Below are 20,316 nucleotides of genomic sequence, written 5' to 3'. Positions count from 1 at the left end.
CGTTCCATGGCCAGCCCAGAGCTTGAGGCCGTGTTTACCACTGGAAGCATCACTGCCTGGTTTCACCACCTCAGGCTGTCAGCACTGTGATGCTGTTGGTGTCACCCGAGCAGCTTTTGCTGCCTGTAGCCGAGCAGGACAGGATGGGTTTGACCAAGAAAAGCTCCCCACACCAGACACCACAGACATGGCTGCCTTGGTCCGCTATGGGAAGGTATTAGTCAATTCCAGCTCCTGCTTGGGGCCACGGTGGCACTGAGACAGCTGGGCTTTGGTGGCATGTGAGAACGGCCTGGAGTTTTAGCCTGGAGAAGAGGAGGTTCAGGGGTGATCTCACTGCTCTCTGCAACTGCCTTAAAGGAGGATGCAGCCAGGCAAGGTTGGCCTCTTCTCCCAGATAACAAGAGACAGGACAAGAGGAAATCGTCTCAAGTTTTGTCAGGAGAGGTTCAGGTTGGACATGAGGAAGCAATTCTTCACAGAAAGGGTGATTTAACATTGGAATGGGCTGCCGAGGGAGGTGGTGGAGTCACCGTCTCTGGAAGTGCCTAAGGAAGGACCGGATGTGGCACTCAGTACCATGATGCCGTTGGCATGGCAGTGTTTGGTCATAGGTTGGACTCGCTGCTCTCATAGGTCTTTTCCAACCTAACCGATTCTGTGCTTCTGTGAACGCTGCGTTCGGTCTACAAGAAACAGCCCTGCGAGCACGGAAGCCACGGCCAAGGAAGGGACAGGCCGGGACATGACCCCCTCACCTCTCACACCGCCCCTGAGGGCGGGGAGGGGCAGCCGCCATCAGCCCCCGCCCCCTCAGCGCACCCGCTCCCGCCCCCAGCGCGGCCCCGCCCCCTCACGGCTGACGCGGGGCGGGGAGGGGCGGAAGTGAGCGGGCGGCGGCGGCGGAAGTGGCTGCGCGCGGTGGGGGCTCAAGATGGTGAGTGCGGGCGGCGGCGGAGCTGGGCGGGCGGGCAGGGGTGTCCTTGCGCCGGACTGGCTCGGACTAGGCCTCCCACCCCGCCACTTCTGCTAGCCCCCCCCTCCCCTCACCCTCTCGGTGTCCCCGGGGGCGGCGGGACCGTGCTGAGTCACGGGGGTCCGGTGCGGCCATGGCGGGCTTCCTCATGGGCGCGAAGGGTGCGTGGCGGCTGTGGTTAAAGCCCTTCCCTGGGAGCGGGGCGGGACAGGGAGCCCAGCCTCCCGCAGCCTGCGGCTTCGTGCGGCGCAGCTCTCCGGGAGGGAGGTCACGCCTCGGCCCTCCGCGGTGGGCAGCGGTGCTGGGACCGCCTCAGACGGGCCGGGCACTGGTGTGACTCGAGAGTGCTGCTTTTGGGGAGTGTTCCGTGGTTTTCTCCGTGACTTTAACTTTGATCTTCCCTCTTCTCACGTCCCCCAGGTATCGTATCTCTTTAATCCTTTCATTTACAGCAGTCTCACAAGGGTCTGGTCAGTTCTGAGTGTGTAAACTGGTAGATGCTTTATACGCATGTAACTACAGGAGGGCTGTCTTATAGCTCTTATGTTACTGAAAGCTCACATGTTGGTACAAAAGATCTTAACTGTAAGCATGAGCTTTCTGTTGGATCTGACAGTGCTGCTGGAGGAAACCCTTGCACTGAAATGCTCGTCACTGTCACCTTCCAGAGATTATTCCTGTCACGTTCTGCTGTTTATTAGACATTGCCCTACTGGTGGAGCAATTTTTATGAGCAATCCTAAAATCACTTCAGTAAAATCGGTTAGGTTAGAGCGAAATTAGTGGCCTAGTTTACTAGTAAATAGTACTTAGTAAGTCTGTGGATTTCTGGTGATTCACTACAAGTTATTATTTTCCTTTGTTCTTTCAGTTAAGTGGCATACTAGACTGCTTGAATACACCTTCTCCTCTTTATGGCAACCTCAAACCATGGCTAAATTCGATTTGATCTTAATTGTGTCAGTATTGCAGTAAATGAAAGAATGCTCCTTTCTGTCCTGTCAGCTGTCAGGACTTGCCTCTTTCCTTTCCATCCCTGTAGACCAGCGTGGGAACAAACAGGGGGTATAGTGTGAGTTTAACTTGATCTGGGTCAACGAGATCCAAAAATGTTGTCAGTACCTTTAGTTTTAGTCAGACTCTCTGAAAGAATTCTATATTAGTGTGGGGTTTATGTTTTGGGGTGTTTGTTTGTGTTTTTGTCTCGTCTCTATTTTAAAGAAACTCCTAAAGTCTAGGGCTTGTCCAGGAGTACTTTAAGGAGACTTTGAGCACTTCCTTTCATTTGCCTGGCCTGGTGGCCCATACAAAAGTGGCCTGGTTCTGTTGAAGTAATCCTCCCGTCTTTTTTTCTTTTTTTTTTTTCTTTTTGTTCCAGAATTCCAGAGGCACTGCTTCTCTGTTGAAGGATAGTATCTCATTTACAGACGTTGCAGCCTCAGGGCTATTCGAAGGTCATGATCTTCTGCGCAGAGGGTACGCTTTACTTTTGCTTGCTGAATTGTGTCACAGACAGTGTTGAACTTCGGTATATGCTAAAGGTTGGCTTTTTACAGAAGTTTCTTGGAGGGTGTGTTACAAACAGGCTTTTACCTCTTTTACTGTTCTTCGGAAAAGAAACAGCAAAGTATTGATAATTGTGAAACATCTGATAGTTTTAATATACGTTTATGTAAGTGTGTCATAACAGTGTGGGAAATGGTTAATTTTAGCATTGGGACAAAACTCAAAAGTAATATAATAAAAATAGTTTGGAGTTTGCCATTTTTACCTGAGTTCAGAACTTAGGTCTCTGTCTTGGGTAGTGAATCCAAAATAAGTTCATGGAATTTAAAATGCCATACAGCTGGCATTAGGGGGGGAAGGTATGTACAGTATTCCATTGCGAAAGCTTGGAGACTTCAAAATACGATACAGTGTAGCTTGGGCATAATTAAACATGTAATGTTTTCATTTATTAATATTTTCATCTCTTTCTGAAAGGAATCACGAAAGAAAAACACATTCTATTTTGTCAAGCATAAAGGATGTCTGAAACTTTCTTCTGGTAGTGCTGTAGTTAGAGGTTTTAGTTGCTGCTTCACTATTGATCTTTTTTTCTGTGGTTCAGACTTTGCTACTTGTGTCTCTCTGTGGGCTGGTGTTTGTATCTCAGATACAATTTTTAAATTGAAATGCAATTTAAAAAACTATATCCCAATTAATTTGAAGTTAATGTCTTTTCTACTTATTCTTCTAGCTTTACAAGTGTGAAAAATGAATTGTTGCCCAGCCACCCACTGGAGCTGACAGAAAAGAATGTAAGTTTAACATCAAATGTAGCCATCTTCACAGTTAACTAATTACAAAGTGTAAATTAACAATGTGGTTATCTGGACTGCTTTGTGCAGTAACAAATAATGAGCAGGGTCTTAAGAGAATGAAGATGTTCAACAATAGTTGACAAATCTCTATGTTGTTAATCTCTTACTTTATATCTCTCCAGTTCAAGTGCATAAGCAGCCTTCCAAGTAGGGACTTGTGTGTGGTCAGGTTTAGTCATCTAAAAGTGTGTGTGCAGCCTCCATAGGTAGGCCAGGGGCATACCTGTCGCCTCTGGAAGGCAGATCCTCCAATTTTGTCTGTAGATTTACCACGTATCTTTATTCTCAGACTTTCAGCCTGTGAACACAGCCTGTGAAAATTTATTTTTCAATACATTGCTTGATCCCATCTAGACATTTTACACCTGCAGTTTGCCATTAAGTGTTTGCAATCTGGTCTGGCTCAGTCATCACTTGTGGACATTCTGAAGTGGTCTGTCAAAGGTAGAAGGAGACCGGACTTGCTGGTTGAACTGAATGTCTGTGGTGCCTGTTTTGTCAGCACAGAAGATACGATGTATCAAACTATCCTGAAGCAAAGACATTATTTTGATAGAATGTTCCAAAGTGCTAGGTTAAGCATCGTGACAAGGTCTGGCTGTCATGTCTAATATGTTTTAATTTTAGCCAGTGTTAGTGTTGCCTTGCATTAACAGGATGATGTTATTGCGACACCAACTTCATGAGCTTATTTATAAATACTATAAATGTTTCAGAGCTATTTGTCAATTGATTTTTTTTAACTGATTGCTGTAACTTAGTTTTAACTCTTTATAAACTCTGATAAGTCTCTTTTGCTATATAAAACCTGCATAATTAAAAGATGCTGAAGAGACAAAAAGGCACAGAAATAAAACAGGCCACATTATCCCCTAAGAAGTATGTGAATCTTCTAAATTGTTTCTCCCACATGTGGTTAAATTTTCTGTAAGTTTAAGGCCAGTTTAAGAATTATTTTCATGTATATTTGAATGGGAAAAGACGTAGCTTAGCCTGAGATAGTTATGGTTGTTTTTACTGCTAAAAATGTTAAAAAGGTTATTCCAAGTAGCATTGGTAGAAACCAAATGTTTCTGCTATCCAAAAATCCTTATCTCTATAAAATAAAAGAAACGGAAAAATAATGTAACCAGAATTATACGGTTAGGATGAGGCATATAAATAGTATTTTCTGCTAACTTTTGAAGAGCTTTCAGTACAGTTGTTACAAAGAAAATGCTTGTTATGCCTTTGACTTGTATTTTCCTGTTGGTTTTTGAGATCGCTTCTCATAAATGGGTTGATGTTCTCATACTAAGAGTCTTTTGTCATGGTGGTGGAGTACAGATTTTAAAATTAGAGGTTTGTATTTTTTTGATTATTTATGCTTAGGTTTGATATTAAGTATAACTTACTACTTTGTACTCCAGTATGCATGAGTGACCACTTATTCTTTAAAAAGCCTCTACTAAATAGATTTTATTTGACTTACTGATCACTTTGAGAGCATTTGGTAAAAATGAGTTTTCATTTGCTTTTCACAATCATAAGGAGTGTAAGTGGTGCTCTGTTTTCCTGCTTGATCAGAAAAGAAGTATATCAAGTGTTTTCAAATAGTTTTTGATGATTAACAGTGACATCAAATTGGCTTTTGTGATCTTTAAACTGGACTTAGCTTCCTGTTCATCCAGACAATATTGTAGTAAAGTAGTGCAAAACTATACCACTTGGTGGTGTTACATGTCCTGATTATAAAAAATAGCAAAATAAAATTGCTGCTATTAATTTGGAATAAAATCCAGCAAAAACCAATTACAGCTTCATAGAACAAATCTTACTGGAGCACTTTCTTTCCTCTACACTTGAGACATTTTTGATGGTATTAATGAATTTTTACATACAAATTTAGTAAGTAGGTTATTTTAAGTAGGATGTCACAAATTTCTTCTATGGCTGTACTTGAAAGTAACTTTTTCTAAAATAAAAACCAATATTGTTTGTGGCAGTTCCAGTTAAATCAAGATAAAACCAACTTTGCCAGACTGAGAAATGTTCAAGGAATCCATGCACCTTTAAAGCTGCAGATGGAATTCAGAGCAGTGAAACAGGTAGGTATTTTTATCCAACTGGTGTAACTTAAGCCATTTGAAAAAATGTTTATTTTGGAACATGCTGTCAGAGGCACATCTTTCTTTGTTGAGATGTTGAGAAAACTTATGTTTCCAAAAGAAGTTATTTCACTATTAAGAAACTGCTGTTAAAAACAGTGAACCAAACAGTGCAGTTATTAATTTTTAGAACAGTCAATATGCTAAAGCCTTTTAGCTGCTGTTGTTTTATTAGTTATTTGATGAAGTGGTAACTGCTGTAGTCTCTGAACTAGCTTCCTGTAAGCCTTCAGAGAAAAGCAGGAGGAATTGAGTCTTGATTCCTAAAATTAATACTTTCCTCTGCAGAATGTATGACCTTCATGGGAAGGAATCTCTGCACCTGTAGGGAAAAGAGACTTAGGGGTCTGAAGCAGGTAGTGATTTGGGAGTAGATACAGAGGTAATGTGAAACCTGAAACAGAGAATTTGCTATGTGCTTATTGTTCCGCAGCCTTTCTTGTAAGATCAAGGGAGGTCTACAGGGAGTTAAGTTCAAAGGTTTTAACTCTTAATTGAGAAGCTCAGTCTGTCTCCTTTTTCTTCTTTTCTCTTAGGATTGAGGGTAGCTGGAGAAAGGGAAACATAGAAAACTCATTGGTCCTAGTAAACTTTTTTGTCTTCTTGAAAGTAGTCAAGCTACTAAGAGTAGCTTTTCCAAGTGAGTTAGAGCAATTTTGTACTCCCTTTGAGTGATCAGGTGCTACTAAACCATAGTGAGCTGCATTAAGCTTTGCAGAAGTTACTGGTCCTGAAGATGTAAAAGTCAGGATGTGACTTACGAAAACATCCCTTGGTCTCAGCTGTGCTGTCTTGATGAATCTTCTTCCTAATGTACATTAGCACATTGCAGAGAGGGAGGGAGGTGAGGATATCCTGTTAGTGGGTCTTCCAGAAGTGGTTTTGGGAGATGGGTGGGAGAAATATGGTGATCAGAAGGTTTTTCACTACCAGATTCGTGTTGGATATACAAGTTTTCTTGTGGTTTAACAGAAGTATCTCTTGTAGCGTTGAATGCATTCTCAGAATATTTATGCTCTGAATTCTGTGTGGGCCACTTGAAAATTTTTTGGAAATACTGTGGGTGAAGGGTACAGAAGAGTGTTGAAAGTAACTGGGACTGGACTTGAAGCTTAAGAATTGGTTGAGATCAGAGACATAATTATGATTTAGATTAGTTAAAAGGGGGATTATATTTGAATGTGAAAGTCAATATAGCTCTTTCGCTTGTATTCCTGACTTGTGTCAGAGATGTCGGAGGCTTAGAATGTAGTTTCCAAACTCTGCAGTATACATCAATCGCCCAGTACTGACCTCAGGGTGTGAAGCTCCTCAGCTTTATGTGAGAGGAGCTTTACAGAGGAGAAAGTAAGTACTTCTTTATTTTTTTGAAGTGTAGTATTTGCTGTAGTAGCTACACCACAGTGAAAGCTAAAAATCTATTTGAAGGGTATTCTTTTCAATTAGATAACCAAAAGGAAGATGGTATTTGTGTGTCTTTGTGTGCCAGTAGTTCTCTTATTTCAGTGTTGTTTTTTCTGCCTGTTGACTTTTCCCAGACTGAGAAATCCAAATATGAACTCTTTCAATTTCAGACTCGCAGAAACTTGAACTCTTGCTTGAACTCTTTTTACAGGTCCAGCGTCTCCCATTTCTTCACAGCTCAAACATGGCAATGGATATTTTGAGGGGAAATGATGAATGCATTGGTTTTGAGGATATCCTTAATGGTAAATACATTCTGGCTTTAGTGTTATGGAAACAATTAAAGGTAAAATTTGGGAGCTGTGAAGTTCTTTGCCTCTAGTGAACAAGAGAATTAAACTCCCAAAATACAAAGAACAAAATTAAATCCTAAAAGCAAAGAAGCACTGGGGAAGGAGAAATAAATGTGGTTCAGCTGTAAGTTATGTGGCAATTACTCTGAAATACTGAGCAAGACAGTATTTGCTTGTAGGCTGGGTTCCTAAAGGAGTAGATTATCCATGCTCTTTCCTCAGAAACTTTTGAAGTACTTGTGCAGATTTTGACAAGCAGAGGTTGCAAAATTTTTTAAGTTCTGTAATTAAGAAGAGGTGTTAGAGAAGAGACACAGAACTAATTAAACAGACACTCAGCAGGGGAAAGGCTTCCTCAAATGAGCTGAACAGGCTGCACTTGTGCAGTGGTCTGCTGACTTTTAGTATGGGTGGAATAGAATAAATCTGGAAAAACGGCTTTTGAGCAAAATATTTCTAGCTGTAGTTAGGACTTGGAAGGAGGCAGAGAATATCATGGAAGTGGGATTGGAGAATGGAAATAGCTGGGGAGATACAAAGCTGGAAATAATGGAGGAACAAATCTGAATCTAGAGACATGGTGTAAATCTGGGGTTATTTTCTGAGATGGGTATGCAGGGACCAAGGGAAGGATCTTGGGCTTTTGTGGTTCTATGGGGGTAGAGCAATGCTGAACATAATTTGTAGAAATTTGGTTATTTACTGTTGCTCACAACAAGCTGTTAGTTTTTTATGGAGTGCTGAGGAGTGAGTGGGTCACAAGTGTTTTTGAGAAGGCTATATTTATCAGGTAGAAGTGGATTAGATATTTTTGTTGTCTCTGGAGGAATCTGAGGCATTAATGTGTCTTATTTATGGAAGGAAAACATGATTGATATACCCATAAAGAAGTACTTCTCCCAGTCACAATCTGTGTTCTGGCCCTGGGTTTGTTTCTTCATTTTCTTTGTTTGTTTGTTTGGTTGGTTTTTTTTAAATTTTTTTGTATGGAAAAGAAATTCATACTGTCAGTATTGGTCTCTCTTGTGTCTTCTGCACATTCCTTGGTAGCCTTTGAGTACAGTGGCTAATGTCAATTATACTGTACAGAATGGAGGAAATCTCAGAGAGACTTACAGATGTAGAATTTCTGTGAAACTAGGCAGTTGGGTGGAGAAGAGAAACCAGGAGTATGTCCCAGCTAACAGAAGGGAGAACTGTGAGGTCCTATTGTGCAGGGAAGTTGTATTGGAAAGAGGTGTAGGCCAACAATGGAAAAAACGTTCAGTCAGACTTGAGTTTTCTCAAACACTAAACTTGTAGTGTAATCCCTTTGAGATTCAGGCAGTAGGAGTATGTGCTTACGTAAAACTGGTTGGTTTTACTTGAAATGTGTGTGTCCTTATGACAAGCTGTTCCACAATGTATGTGTTTGTTCTCTGATCAGTGCTTTGGATAGAGACTTCTGAGTTACAGATCTACACTCTGTAACACTGTCAAAAATCAATCAAGTAACTGTTGCACTAAGCATTATAATGAAAAAAAATGTTCACCGTCATTAATTGTTGTTGGTCTTTGTAGCTTGGTAAAGGCCTCATACTGTCAACTTTTCTTTTTCCAGATCCTTCCCAGAGTGAGGTTATGGGAGAACCACACATGATGATGGAGCACAAGCTCGGTTTATTGTAACAAAATACACTTCACAAAAATGTTTTGTGTGTGTCTTTCTAGTGCAGATTGAAGTACATGGTACTAAATTGACACTCACAGTGTTAAGCAGGCCTAGTTATCACTTGCCTTCCTTAATGAAAAGGCACATTAAATGTTTAAAGTCTATAAATTGTTCTGTGCTTGTTATCAATCATACAAATGTCCTGTAACTAGGTAGTTTAAATAATGCCTTTTCATGAACTGCTCAGGACTATAGCTTCTTAAATATGGAAATTCTAAGTATGTATGCAAGAAATTCAAAAATACCCACGCATTTTAAAACTGACTACTGTGGTAAATGCATTTAATGGAGGAAGAGGAAGGTATTTTCCGTTGCGTAACTCTTTGTTCATGAAAATTTCCATACACTTTTTAAACTATTGAAAAAAAGTTTGCTATAAATGCTGTTGCGTTCCAAAATATATTTAATCCTAAATCAAGAATCTCTTATCCATGACACAGTGTCGTCCCTTTTTATTGCATATCTTTAAAGGTCTTCAACTTTGGCATTGCCAGTGGTGTCCTGCTACATACGTTGTACCCCTCTGTTGACAGCTGTTTATGAGTGAGCCCTTAAGCTTTTGTGTAGCATTGGAAATACTGCTGTAAGAATGGGCTTAATGTGTCTCTGAGAGGGTATTTTGGTTTCTGAAAGTGGAAGCAAGTTCCACTTGGGGTTTAAAGAGATGTTTTAAAATCTGTTTGTGAACATAATCCAAAAGAGCGCTCCCAGGTCTAGGTATTTTAGTATTCAGAAAGAATGCAGAATTATGAAAGTACCTAATAAAGCTGCTGCAGTAAGAACATGAACGGTGGTACACATACAGAAATAATTATTTGTGGGTTTACAAAAGTCAGATCTTAATTAAGGAAGAATGAGAGATTTATACTTAAATACGCATTTTAAAGGAGCAGACCACTGGAAGGGGTTTTGTGTGCTTGAGTGTTTTTATTTTTTAAATTCAGGGTTGTAACAACTATTTCTGGTGTCATACATTTGTACATGTTATATCAATCCTACAAGGCAGCTAATACAATGTGGTTTATTAGGAAAAAAAGTCTGTGGTTCAAAAAATGTTATCTGTTGCCAGATATGAAGAACTTGAAACAGTATTTCTAAAACAGGAACTATCTTTATTCAGCGGGTTTTAATGACTTGGTTAAATGTAATTAGTGTTCTGTTGTAGATAATTTTAGGAGGAATGTTGCTATAAACCTCTTACCACAGCTGCAAACATCTCTTCTGCTTTTCAGTGGGCTTATAGCTACTACAAATCCCCTATCCATGTGGGCCAAAGCCTCTAGTTTCTGTCCTGTTAATTTTATAGTGCTTTTATGTGCAAAATGTTGCAGCATTTTGGAAACATTAAGATGATAGTACGACTTACTTCAGTGGTGGTTTTATTTGGTTTTATATATAAACTTGTTTCATTTAATAAGTCAAGCTTCTGAAATTGTCTTTCACTTGAAACTTGTAGAGATTAGAGGCTTGTGCTATGCAGTACAAGCTGTTTAATTTGTTGGGTTTTTTTCCTTAGGGAGGTTAAACATAGGACCAATAAATTGAACATGTAAGCGTAGACCTCCTCACATTTTTGTTTTCTACAGCTGTCCTTGTCCTTCTGATACTTTATTAAGTATCGGAATTGGCTGCTGTTTTATAATTGACAAGTTCCTCTGCAGTTTTGTGTAAAGCAAAACTAAACTGTTGTTATAAAGCAAGCTTGGGGTTCAGTAGGCTTTGTATTGCTCAAGGCTCAGGCCAGAAAAGCTGAGGGATTACATTACCAGGTCTAGGACAAGCTAAAGGTGCTGGCATGGATTTTTCGGAGGTCTGCCATCTTACCAGCACTGTTCAAGAAAACAGGGAGCCATCCAACAATTGTACACAGTTACTGGTACCTTATAGCTCCCCACTTCAGTGTACTGAGTTGGTTGGCCTTTTCTAGTGTTGGTTCAAAGTTGGATGCTGTTCCATCTGAGCAAAACTACATCAAGACAAGTTACTAGAGTTTCTCATTAGTGCAGTGTAAAACCAGAAGCAGATTAGGAGGCTGCATGCAATTTCTAGGTAGTTTTGTTCAATGATTAGTATACTTTTTAATAATCATGGGTAAGATCAAGCCCTATTCAGAGCCAGGAAGTTGCATTGTTCATTGTGTCTGTAAGGAAGCTAATCCTAGGGGTTAGCCAGGCTGGAAAGTAAACAGTATGTGTAAGAGGCCCATGCAAGAATTGATGCTGCTCGTAGAGAAATGTGAGTCAAGCAGGACTGAGGCAAAAAGCTTTTGAGGTAAAAAGGAAGGGTTACACTTTCTCAGTGCTGCAGGTGGTTGGACTGTGGACCGGCCCTCCTGCCCCAGCCTATTCTTCCCATTCTGTACAAGCCTCATTCTGTAAATACTGCTGCACACAGTAACCCACAGAGGCAGCCAAGTGGGGTGTGATGGGCAGTGGAGCTAGGACAGATCTGGCCAGGGTAAGAGGAGGCACTTCCAGCTCTGGTGGTCTGGCAGGTGCAACACAAGCCCCTACCATGACTTCTTGCAGGTGCCAGTGCTATCCCTACTCTGCAACTCCCCACCTCCTCTTGGTCTGATGTTATGGGCAGTATTCTTTCCTCTCCCCAGGTGCAGGAGGGAAGCCAAAGCATATCTTCCTGCTCTGCTGCTCATTTGTTATGACCATAAAAAATAGATGATAGCATAGTGCTGCTCCTGACTGTTTACACCAACAATCCTCTACCAGTCCTGCCATTGGCCATTTGTCAAAACAAAATTTAAAAGTGCAAGAACTACACATGCAACAGAGTTTAAAAAACCAAATTTTATTATTATGTCAAAATAATTTGTATTTATACACAAATAAAGAAATTATTATAAACTTAGAAGATTTTGCTTTAATAGTCTGAAGCATATTAGTAATTGGTTGCTCAGCTTGCACTGTGCTAGACATTTTAAAAATACAGTCCATATCCTCCATGTGTTTTGACCTAAATTTATAGCCAGTTCTAAATGCTCCATCTACCAGAAGCACTTTGCAAACAGCATGTACTTTGTACAGTAAAATCAAATCATAACAAAGCCATTCCTGAACTGTACGTGTTTGTCCTCAGTTGGACTGACACACCACCACTGTGGAACTGGCTTGCTTTGATGTGAGCTTCCAAGTGCTAGAAGAGGTGTGCACTGAAGGAGAAAGTGAAGGTACACACCCCTTCTGCATTTGTGTTTTTATTTCCAGGCAGTTTTGCATGAAATAGTTAATTTCATAAAGCCTTACGTAACTGCATAATGAAGAGGCAAGGAAGACAATGTCGTGTTTGTGCTGAAATCCTTTACATCAGTGTTTTCTTAATCTCTTTACAAGTACTCATTATGTTTTGGACCTACTGGTTACTGTAGAATTCAGCTCATGTTTCCAACAAGTTGGCAGTAAATTGGCCACCTCAAAGGCAGTAAGCACTTTTATTTTCTGGCTCATGTCAGGAGTTTAAGAGCCAGCTAGAGGTGTTAGCATGTTCCCTCTGGCCTGGATAAATGGCCCTGTTTTCACCTGTGATGAGTAGACAGTGGTCTCCTGAATAGAGTAAGCTCTCCTTTAATTTATTTGAACCTTCTTCCAGGCTTCTCTGTGATCATGATACATAACTTGGAAACAATGCAATCATTCCATTACAAACGATCTTCAATAGTATCATCATGATTTGGTATTACTATTCTTGGTGGAGTACCACTGAGGAGTTCTGCAGGAGTACTCCGTTAATAGGATGGGATATCAGTGGCTGTAAACAGCTCATCAATTATACAGCACATGCTGTGTGCTGCATTTTTATCCTACGCTGTGTGCATGTGAGGTCATTGTAATTGCTTTTGTAGAGTTTTCATTCTCTAAATGGCAACCAGTTTACATTGTTTTGCTTTCTCTACCTATCTGTTTTGGGGGACAAGAGTCACACACAGCTTTGAGAGATCAGAACAGTATTGGCTGTCAAACTCCTAACAAAATCAACAGATGGGAGTGGTCCTTAGCATGGTGTTCACACTTCTGCTGTACTGTGCATTCCAGAACCTAATACTCAGGATAATTTCTACTTAAAGATCTTAAGGGAAAATGTGAGGAGTCAGTGCTGAAACTGATTCCTAGGTTTGCCACTTTCACCAGTTTGCACTGGGGCTCTGGGCATGTCACTTGTCCACTCTGTTAATTTCTCTCTGCAACAGGGAGGATAGTATCTATTATGGAAGGACGTTTTGAATAGCATTTGTAAAGTGCTTTGAAGATTAGAAGTGCTTTTGAAGTGCTCATAAATTATGCTGCATTCAGTGCAAGATGATTAGATTCATGATTCTGATTTTGTCACCTCATTTCAGGGTTGTTAAAAAATAAAGATCTATTGGTAAGAAATGCTATCACAGCTTTTCACTAAAAGAAACATTTAAGCCAAGTACCAACTTCACTAGAAAACAAGAACTATCTCTGGGACAAAAAGACGTCTGTAAGCAGTCCTTAAGATATGGAAAATGATAAATGTGCAATATGGCCTCTGCAAAATGTAGGTTTAGGCTGAACTTCACACTGCAAGTGTGCAGTGTGTTCCTGACAGTTCTGTGTGAAAATCCATTTCAAGAACTAAGTCACAGGCAAGGTCCACACATCGTATGTTAAACTTACACAAACACTCTGCTAGCTGCAGAACAGTAAGTGTACTTACAGCAGGTGTAAGTACTGCCTCCAGTTTGCTTGCTTTCTGAAAAAACCTATTTTTTAGTTTACTAATTTTAGACAGTGTAGGGGCTTCACTGTTAAGACAGGCCTTTCAAGATGTACACAGTGGACCACATCCTCAGCTGGCACAAGCTCCAATGACTCCCAGCAGAACTGCTAGCGTCCTCTGAGTTGATAGGCTTATCTCTGTCACCCAAATTAGAGTGATACAAGATGTATCACAACCCACAGCTGACATTCTCAAACTTGAGAAAGGGTAAGTGGAAAGAGTACCATCCTACCTTATTTTTTCCTTCATGCTGAAGCAACATTAATCTCAATTGCCAGCCTATTTGCATAGTTAAGAGCTAGCTTTAGTCAAGTGCTAAAAAGAATCTGGGTATTGAGTGGTACCAGTTTAGTGCTTATTGCTGCAGGGCACTTGGAGATTGTGTTGTGTTATCTCTGTGGTTTCTGTGTGACATAACGATCCCTGCCACTGCGTGTCAGATTAGAAATCCCAGGTGTGTGGATCCTTTGTTCAACTATCAGCACTCTCTATGCTGGATACTTCTTCAGGTACCAGCAGAGCCAAGTCCTCCCCATTCCAGCTTGTGCACAGAAGCCAGCTGTAAGACAAAGATAGGACAGGTATCTTTAGCTGAGATAGTTCAGTACAGCATGCTGATTCAGCACCAACAAACATATTGGATAGCACTCTACAGCCATGCTCTGTGGCACCAAGCTGTTGATGTGTCTCAGTAAACAAAAGCAATGACACTACTTGCCCTAGTTACACAAATCAGACAATATCATTACTGCTACCTTTGAGAACAGTACTAAACCACTCTGCCTCTTACAGACTGGAACAACTACCCTTTCTGCTCTCCATCTGTAACACTGCATGGCATGCTAAAAAGAAAGGTGCAAAGAGAGGGTATTCAAAGGGTCAGATATCTGGAACTAATGACAGAAGGTAAAGAAAAATAACTTTCAAATATTTATGGCGATGATGTACTACAATACTGATTGCAAGATGGACTAATTGATGGTAAATATCTGTTAGCTTTTCTGCAGTAGTTTGCTTTCTTAACAGAAACTTTCTCTCCCTTACGACACGGAACTAAACTAAAGATAATATTTAATAGAACAAGTACTTACTGTGCCTTTGTTAATGTAACTGGATTTCTCAATTATTTTATTACTTTACTGGAAAGTACTCTACTCACACACGCAAGACCCTTTTGCTTCAATTCCCTCAGGTCTAAGACCCATCACTACCTGATACCATCATTACCATTAGTGTAGCTTCTCTGTAAAGACTGTGTAAAGCATTATAATGAAGCAGGAATAGATTTGAAATTATGTGAAATGTTCTAAATCTACAGCATTCTCACTGCCTATTTAAATCTTAAAATGCAGCTGATGCAGAGATAAAAGGCGGCTGAGGTGAAGTCTAAGTATTAGGAAAAAATATACAAGTCTCCAGCCAGAATGCCACCCTCTTAAGAAAAACATCTTTCCCCCACCTGTAAATCTAGCTAATGAAAAGCAATTCTTCTGTCATTTTGATTTTTTTTTCAGCATCCTAAAAAGTAATATTTATACTAGAAATAAAGTAAAGTGACCTTTACTTTATGAGTACTCGTGAATGATACTTCCCTGTCAGTATTACTAGAGAGTCAATAGATTATGATTAGAAACAACTGCTATAGAGGCCTATTTTTTAAACATGTTTAGAGGTTTATTCTTTTGGGCTTTAAAATCTTTGACAGATTTTAATGGCACTGGATCACAAGGTACCCATGACCAAAGACCAGGATATATAGCTTTCGATTAAACCCAGTGGGTGACTGGTCATGTTTATAACCTTCATTAGCATCTAGAAGAGCTCAGATTGCAAAATTAAGCTTATGCCTTTCATGTGATCTGTGGGAAAGGCTTTCCTGTAAGAAAGACCATGTAAAGGTCTCAAACCAAGGAAAGGCACACGTGCAGTCAAGGCTGTGGTGTATCCCACTGGCAGTACATTCAGGATAGACTTCAATTTGGGGGAAATTCACAGCACAGAGCTGTTGGAAGGTAGCTGGATCAGGGAAAAGGTGTGAAACTAGAGCCACTACAGCACACTAGCAGACAGGAAAGTTTGAGAACTACCACACTAAACCATTCAGCTTCAGTTCACATCAAAATAGAAATCACTGGCAAAGGCAGTCGAAGAACCCTCCTCATCCATACTTACCACAGGACAGACAGTGGAATTAGACAAAGGCCTGCAGATAGGAGGAAGCTAAAGCCTGAAAACCATGCAACAGTAGTTGCATAGAGAATATTAAAAACTGAAAGTGAGATAGTGCCGGTCACAGCTTCTAAACAGGCAATACAAGCAAACACAGCACCTGCCAAAAGTAAATGGGTGAGTTACAAACAAAACAAAATAAAACAAAAACTCTTCAAAGTACTAAAGGTTTTAAATATGGTTCAAAAGATACATCTGCTGACAGTATTTTTCCAAGTATGCAAGTTAGAAGCACTAGAGGATCATATTTTGCTATGAAATTGTCTTCTGTGGCAACTCTTACAAAATGGTAGTTTTTTTAAATGAAAAAAAAACCAAATAAACAACACATTTTGCTGACGGAAACTATTTTTTCTTTACTGTTATTGTGTTACCATGCCTATTTTCTTGGATTTGCTTCTCACATGAAGTTTAACCTGTTCATCCTCACTAACCATGTTGTGCATATCTCCACCCTTTACCCCCTTCCAGTTTTCTTCTTCATTCTTACTTTTCTTTGTTTCTTCCTTCTCTAATCTTCACTCTTATATGTGGAAAAGACTGATTCAACCAGGACTGCTGGTTCAGCTTATAACCATTGCCTTCTCATTTTTGAAAAGAAACAAACAACATTTTTTGGACTGAACTACCCTTTGGGGTGGCAGTCTATCCCATGAGTGTCTCGTTGAATGCATATTCCCAAGCTGCATTCACAGTCATCACAGGACCATAACCAAAATCACACTAGGTAAGCAGAAAAGGATGGAACCTGATTCCTGCATCAGACTACTCAAGTAGCCAAAGCTGTGAAGAATGCCAAGAAACTGCAATACCAAACATGTATGTTAGCACAGCTAGTACAAGGAGATCTTTTTTTAGTGTACAAAGATTAATATTTTAAAAAATTAAAGCAACTCAGGAAAATGTTTATAGAAAGTGGGTATTTCTCAAAATCCAGAAAATAGATGCTCCCCAAAAGCAAAATACAGGATATTATAGCCATATTTTGAGGACTGACATGCTTTTTTCTGTGTTCCATAAGGAAAGGACTTTGAGAAGTAGTATGTTACATTTCTTGGGACATGTTTAGAAGCCACAGGCATGAAGCTGGGTTCCTCCATAGCCGAGGATCTAAGTCCAGTTGTTTCCAAGTGCTTTGAAGATTGACCACCTACTGCTTACCTTTCTAAATTAGTAGGTGTGACACTGACTAAGTAACAGAAATATATCTTTTGCTGCATGTCAAAATCTTGTAAATGCAGAAGCCCTTGTGAAATCAGACTTGTATAATTCTTGAGCATTCTTCTGCTTCAAGTTCCTCATGGTCTTTAAGAGCAGTATTTCGTTTGAAGGTTGAAACTTGCAGTAGTTTTTAACACAATGTTGTTTATATTAAATTCAGAACCAGAAGCCATTCATGTCAAGACACAGGGTCATATTATATGGAACTTGAAAGAAAAGCAGTCTCAAAATACCAATACAGATCTGTTTGTTTAAAGGTAATCTTCATACATCTCTGTTCTGAAGCACCATATTATTTTATTGTTCAAAATCAAATTCTACTTACCCTGTTCACCAGTGAGAACCACTTTTGACAGCATGGATCGGAGAACAGGAATAGGCATAAAGCAGAATAAAGATGGCACTCTCACTGTAAAGCAGTCATGAGACATTGAAATAATTAAAATCCAGGATTTTACAAATATATTGCAAATGTGTTAGTCATATACTTTTGAACGCTTAGTTCCCCAAATAGTAAAAGGCAACAGAAAAGTCAGACTGGATATGCACTGAGACACAATTATCCAAGCACAGGGAAATTAATAAATCAAATATATTTCTATTGCACTAAAACCAAATCATAAGCAAGTAATTCTATCGTTTCTCCACATAGTTCATCTTTTAATCAAATCCTAGATCAGTCTGATCAACCATGTGTATTTTACCTCTCTATGACCCTTTCAAGGTGTTATGTTCAATATCCAACACCTGCATTTGCTACAAATAACACAGCAGTATTTTCATATATATTGTTGACCACAGAACAACCGATTCTGAACTCACCTAAAAACATGAGCAGGGTAGTTTTGGCAAAGGCAGCCATGATCATTCCTCCAATGTAAGAAAATATCCCAATAAAGACAATATAAATGTCTTTGAGACATTTGGAAAGTAAGTAAACTCCTATAAAGCTGGTCAGAGAGACAGAAGTGAATGCAGCTGCTCCATATCCAATGTATACTTCATTCCAGCAGAGCGGCTCATCCAGTTCATACAGTGTAAAAAGTGAACTCCCACCCAGCAGAGTAAAAAAATAAGTCATAAATGTAAAAAGTAACACAATTATTAAAATTCTCTTTTTGTAAGGGGCAGTTTTAAAAAGCATGTACACTCCAGAAAATGTTGCCCTAAAAAGTTCTTTCCAGGATACTGGTGCCTCATGCTGGAATTGAGACATGCCTAGAGTATCTTCCAGAAAAAATACAATATAGATGATATTAATGACATGGAGCAGAGATGCTATCACAAATGTCCATGAAAAGCCTATTCCTCTTAGAAAGTAGCCAGATGACAGTCCTGCCAATCCAGATACAACTCCAAAAATCATATCCACTACAGCTATTCGTGTTGTTTTCTGCTTCTCATCATGACACTCCTCTGCTATGTAAGCAAAGCCTCCTCCAAGGAAAGTTGCCATACTCCCAAACAGTCCAGTAATAAATGCGACTGCAAACAGGACAGAGAGTGACAAGGAAAAATATGATATTGCAGTGAAGCTTATACCAGAAATCAAAGCTCCCACTGATGGCAAAAATAAAGACCTTTTATGTCCCTGGCGATCCCCATTAGCTACAATAACAAAGGCAACTAAAAGGCTGGGAATGGCCCTAGTTAAGTCCAACTGCACATTAAAAACAGAGGCTTTTTCTTGAACTTCCTGCAAAGAGAAAATAAAAATAATTGTAAATACTATAATACATTGGGAAAAAAATTCTGTAACAATATTACATACATAATTATTAGTATGCAATATAATTAATATCACTGTACATGTTTATAGATCATAAATTATACTATTATAAAACAGAATACATACAATGTAGTTTTATAAGATTATATGGCATTATATTAGGCTATAATGAAATACAGTGCATTACTATATCTTTATAAGAATGCATTATATTACAGTGATCACTAATACAAAGGAATTGCATATTCAGATTGCTGCTTTTGTAATTTGATCTTCAATATTCCTCAAACATTCCTTGTTACATTTCAAACCAGAACTTAGTGTTTAAGACACATTAGTGTGTTGACAGAGAAGTTTCAATGCAGACAAGAGGACGATTCTTCTGAACATGCACTTAAAAGAACTGTAAGTATCTTAAACTGCAAGTATCTCCTTCAATACAGGGTATGGCAAAAGGGCACTGGGCAATTTTAATACTGCCCAGAAATCAGTAGTAAACCAGTCTTTGATTAAGGAACAACCCCATGCTTCCTCCTCACAGGAGATAATTTTTCCTCCCAAATAATTCTACTGAGGGGGTTACAAGAAACAATTCATGGACTAAAGCATATTATACAAGTAAACAGATCAGGATTTGCTCTGACATCCCACTGTACAATGTTACTACTACTACTTCTACAAACAGTAATAACAGTGAAAAATGTGAAATGCCACTTTAAATATTATACTGACTCAGAGATATGTGAATTAATTGATTTTGCAAACACTGTAAAGCTCTGGGTTCAGAAACTGTCCAAAACATTGATTTCTCTACAGATACACCACAGCAGGTATTCACAAAAGGAACAGCAGCTAACACTATAAAAAATAAACTGTAAACACCCACTATGGGAAAAATTTCAGAGTTCATTTTAACAGAATGTTGGGGTTTTAGTTTAGTCTGTTTTTTTTTTTTTCCTGTTAAAGGAATTTTCTCCCATATGCATGTTGCTAGGGGACAAATAGCTGTACTTAAGAAAGACAAAAGGGGAGTGGGGCGGACCTGGCTACTCTTTTGTCTACACCTGGGTGTGGGGTCAGTTCGCTCTGAGCGTCCAGAGAGAGAAGCTGCAGAGAAAGGAGCTGCTGCTTCTTTCTTTTTGGCCGTTCTTTCTTCCTGCTGGAAACAACGCCGGGACCCCAAAAGCCGCTTTCCCTGCCCTGCTGGAGACCGGGCTGTGGCTGCCCTGCCCCGCTGCTGCTTTGAGCTTCCGCTACGCTGTAGCCCTGCTCGCCCTGCCTGCCTGGGCCTCCGTGGGCTTTTCCCATCTGGATACATCTCGTCTGCCACCCGGGATTTGCGTCCGTCCCTGCCGCTTCAGCCGCTGTTCCTGAGAGTCCGGGATCGGCTGCCCAGGGGTTTGTGAAGCCTTTGTTCCATCCTTCCCG

General features: G+C 39.9%; 2 protein-coding genes across 5 annotated transcripts in view; one reads left to right on the top strand and one right to left on the bottom strand.

Annotated features, from left to right (window-relative positions):
- Nucleotides 1-857: 857 nt before the first annotated feature.
- Nucleotides 858-9,389, top strand: LOC121658005 (proteasome maturation protein). The gene is made up of 6 exons (XM_042014348.1): nucleotides 858-937; nucleotides 2,355-2,452; nucleotides 3,216-3,276; nucleotides 5,325-5,426; nucleotides 7,102-7,195; nucleotides 8,844-9,389. The coding sequence occupies exons 1-6, from the start codon at nucleotides 935-937 to the stop codon at nucleotides 8,909-8,911; spliced, it is 426 nt and encodes a 141-aa protein (XP_041870282.1). The 5' UTR covers nucleotides 858-934; the 3' UTR covers nucleotides 8,912-9,389.
- A 2,354-nt stretch (nucleotides 9,390-11,743) lies between these two features.
- SLC46A3 (solute carrier family 46 member 3) overlaps nucleotides 11,744-20,316 on the bottom strand; it is a 13,727-nt gene continuing 5,154 nt past the window's right edge. For all 4 annotated transcript variants that reach the window (XM_042014345.1, XM_042014347.1, XM_042014346.1 and 1 more), the window contains 4 exons: nucleotides 17,982-18,855; nucleotides 17,485-17,568; nucleotides 15,882-16,038; nucleotides 11,744-14,268 (listed from right to left, as the gene is read on the bottom strand). In XM_042014345.1, the coding sequence (XP_041870279.1) occupies nucleotides 14,181-14,268; nucleotides 15,882-16,038; nucleotides 17,485-17,568; nucleotides 17,982-18,855 (1,203 nt within the window). In that variant the 3' untranslated portion in view covers nucleotides 11,744-14,180. The remainder of the gene's footprint in view (nucleotides 14,269-15,881; nucleotides 16,039-17,484; nucleotides 17,569-17,981; nucleotides 18,856-20,316) is intronic.

Source organism: Corvus kubaryi, unplaced genomic scaffold (assembly GCF_017639235.1).
Source record: "Corvus kubaryi isolate FWS band 111438036 unplaced genomic scaffold, C.kubaryi_AGA036_p1.0 split1-65, whole genome shotgun sequence".
NCBI classification, from domain to species: domain Eukaryota; kingdom Metazoa; phylum Chordata; class Aves; order Passeriformes; family Corvidae; genus Corvus; species Corvus kubaryi.
This window is presented reverse-complemented; position numbering and strand designations above follow the sequence as displayed.

Excerpts from the sequence above, each read along its gene's own strand:
- LOC121658005 (XM_042014348.1), top strand. Across the intron at positions 3,277-5,324 it reads TGGAGCTGACAGAAAAGAAT|TTCCAGTTAAATCAAGATAA; the intron begins GTAAGTTTAACA and ends TGTTTGTGGCAG. Across the intron at positions 5,427-7,101 it reads AATTCAGAGCAGTGAAACAG|GTCCAGCGTCTCCCATTTCT; the intron begins GTAGGTATTTTT and ends CTCTTTTTACAG.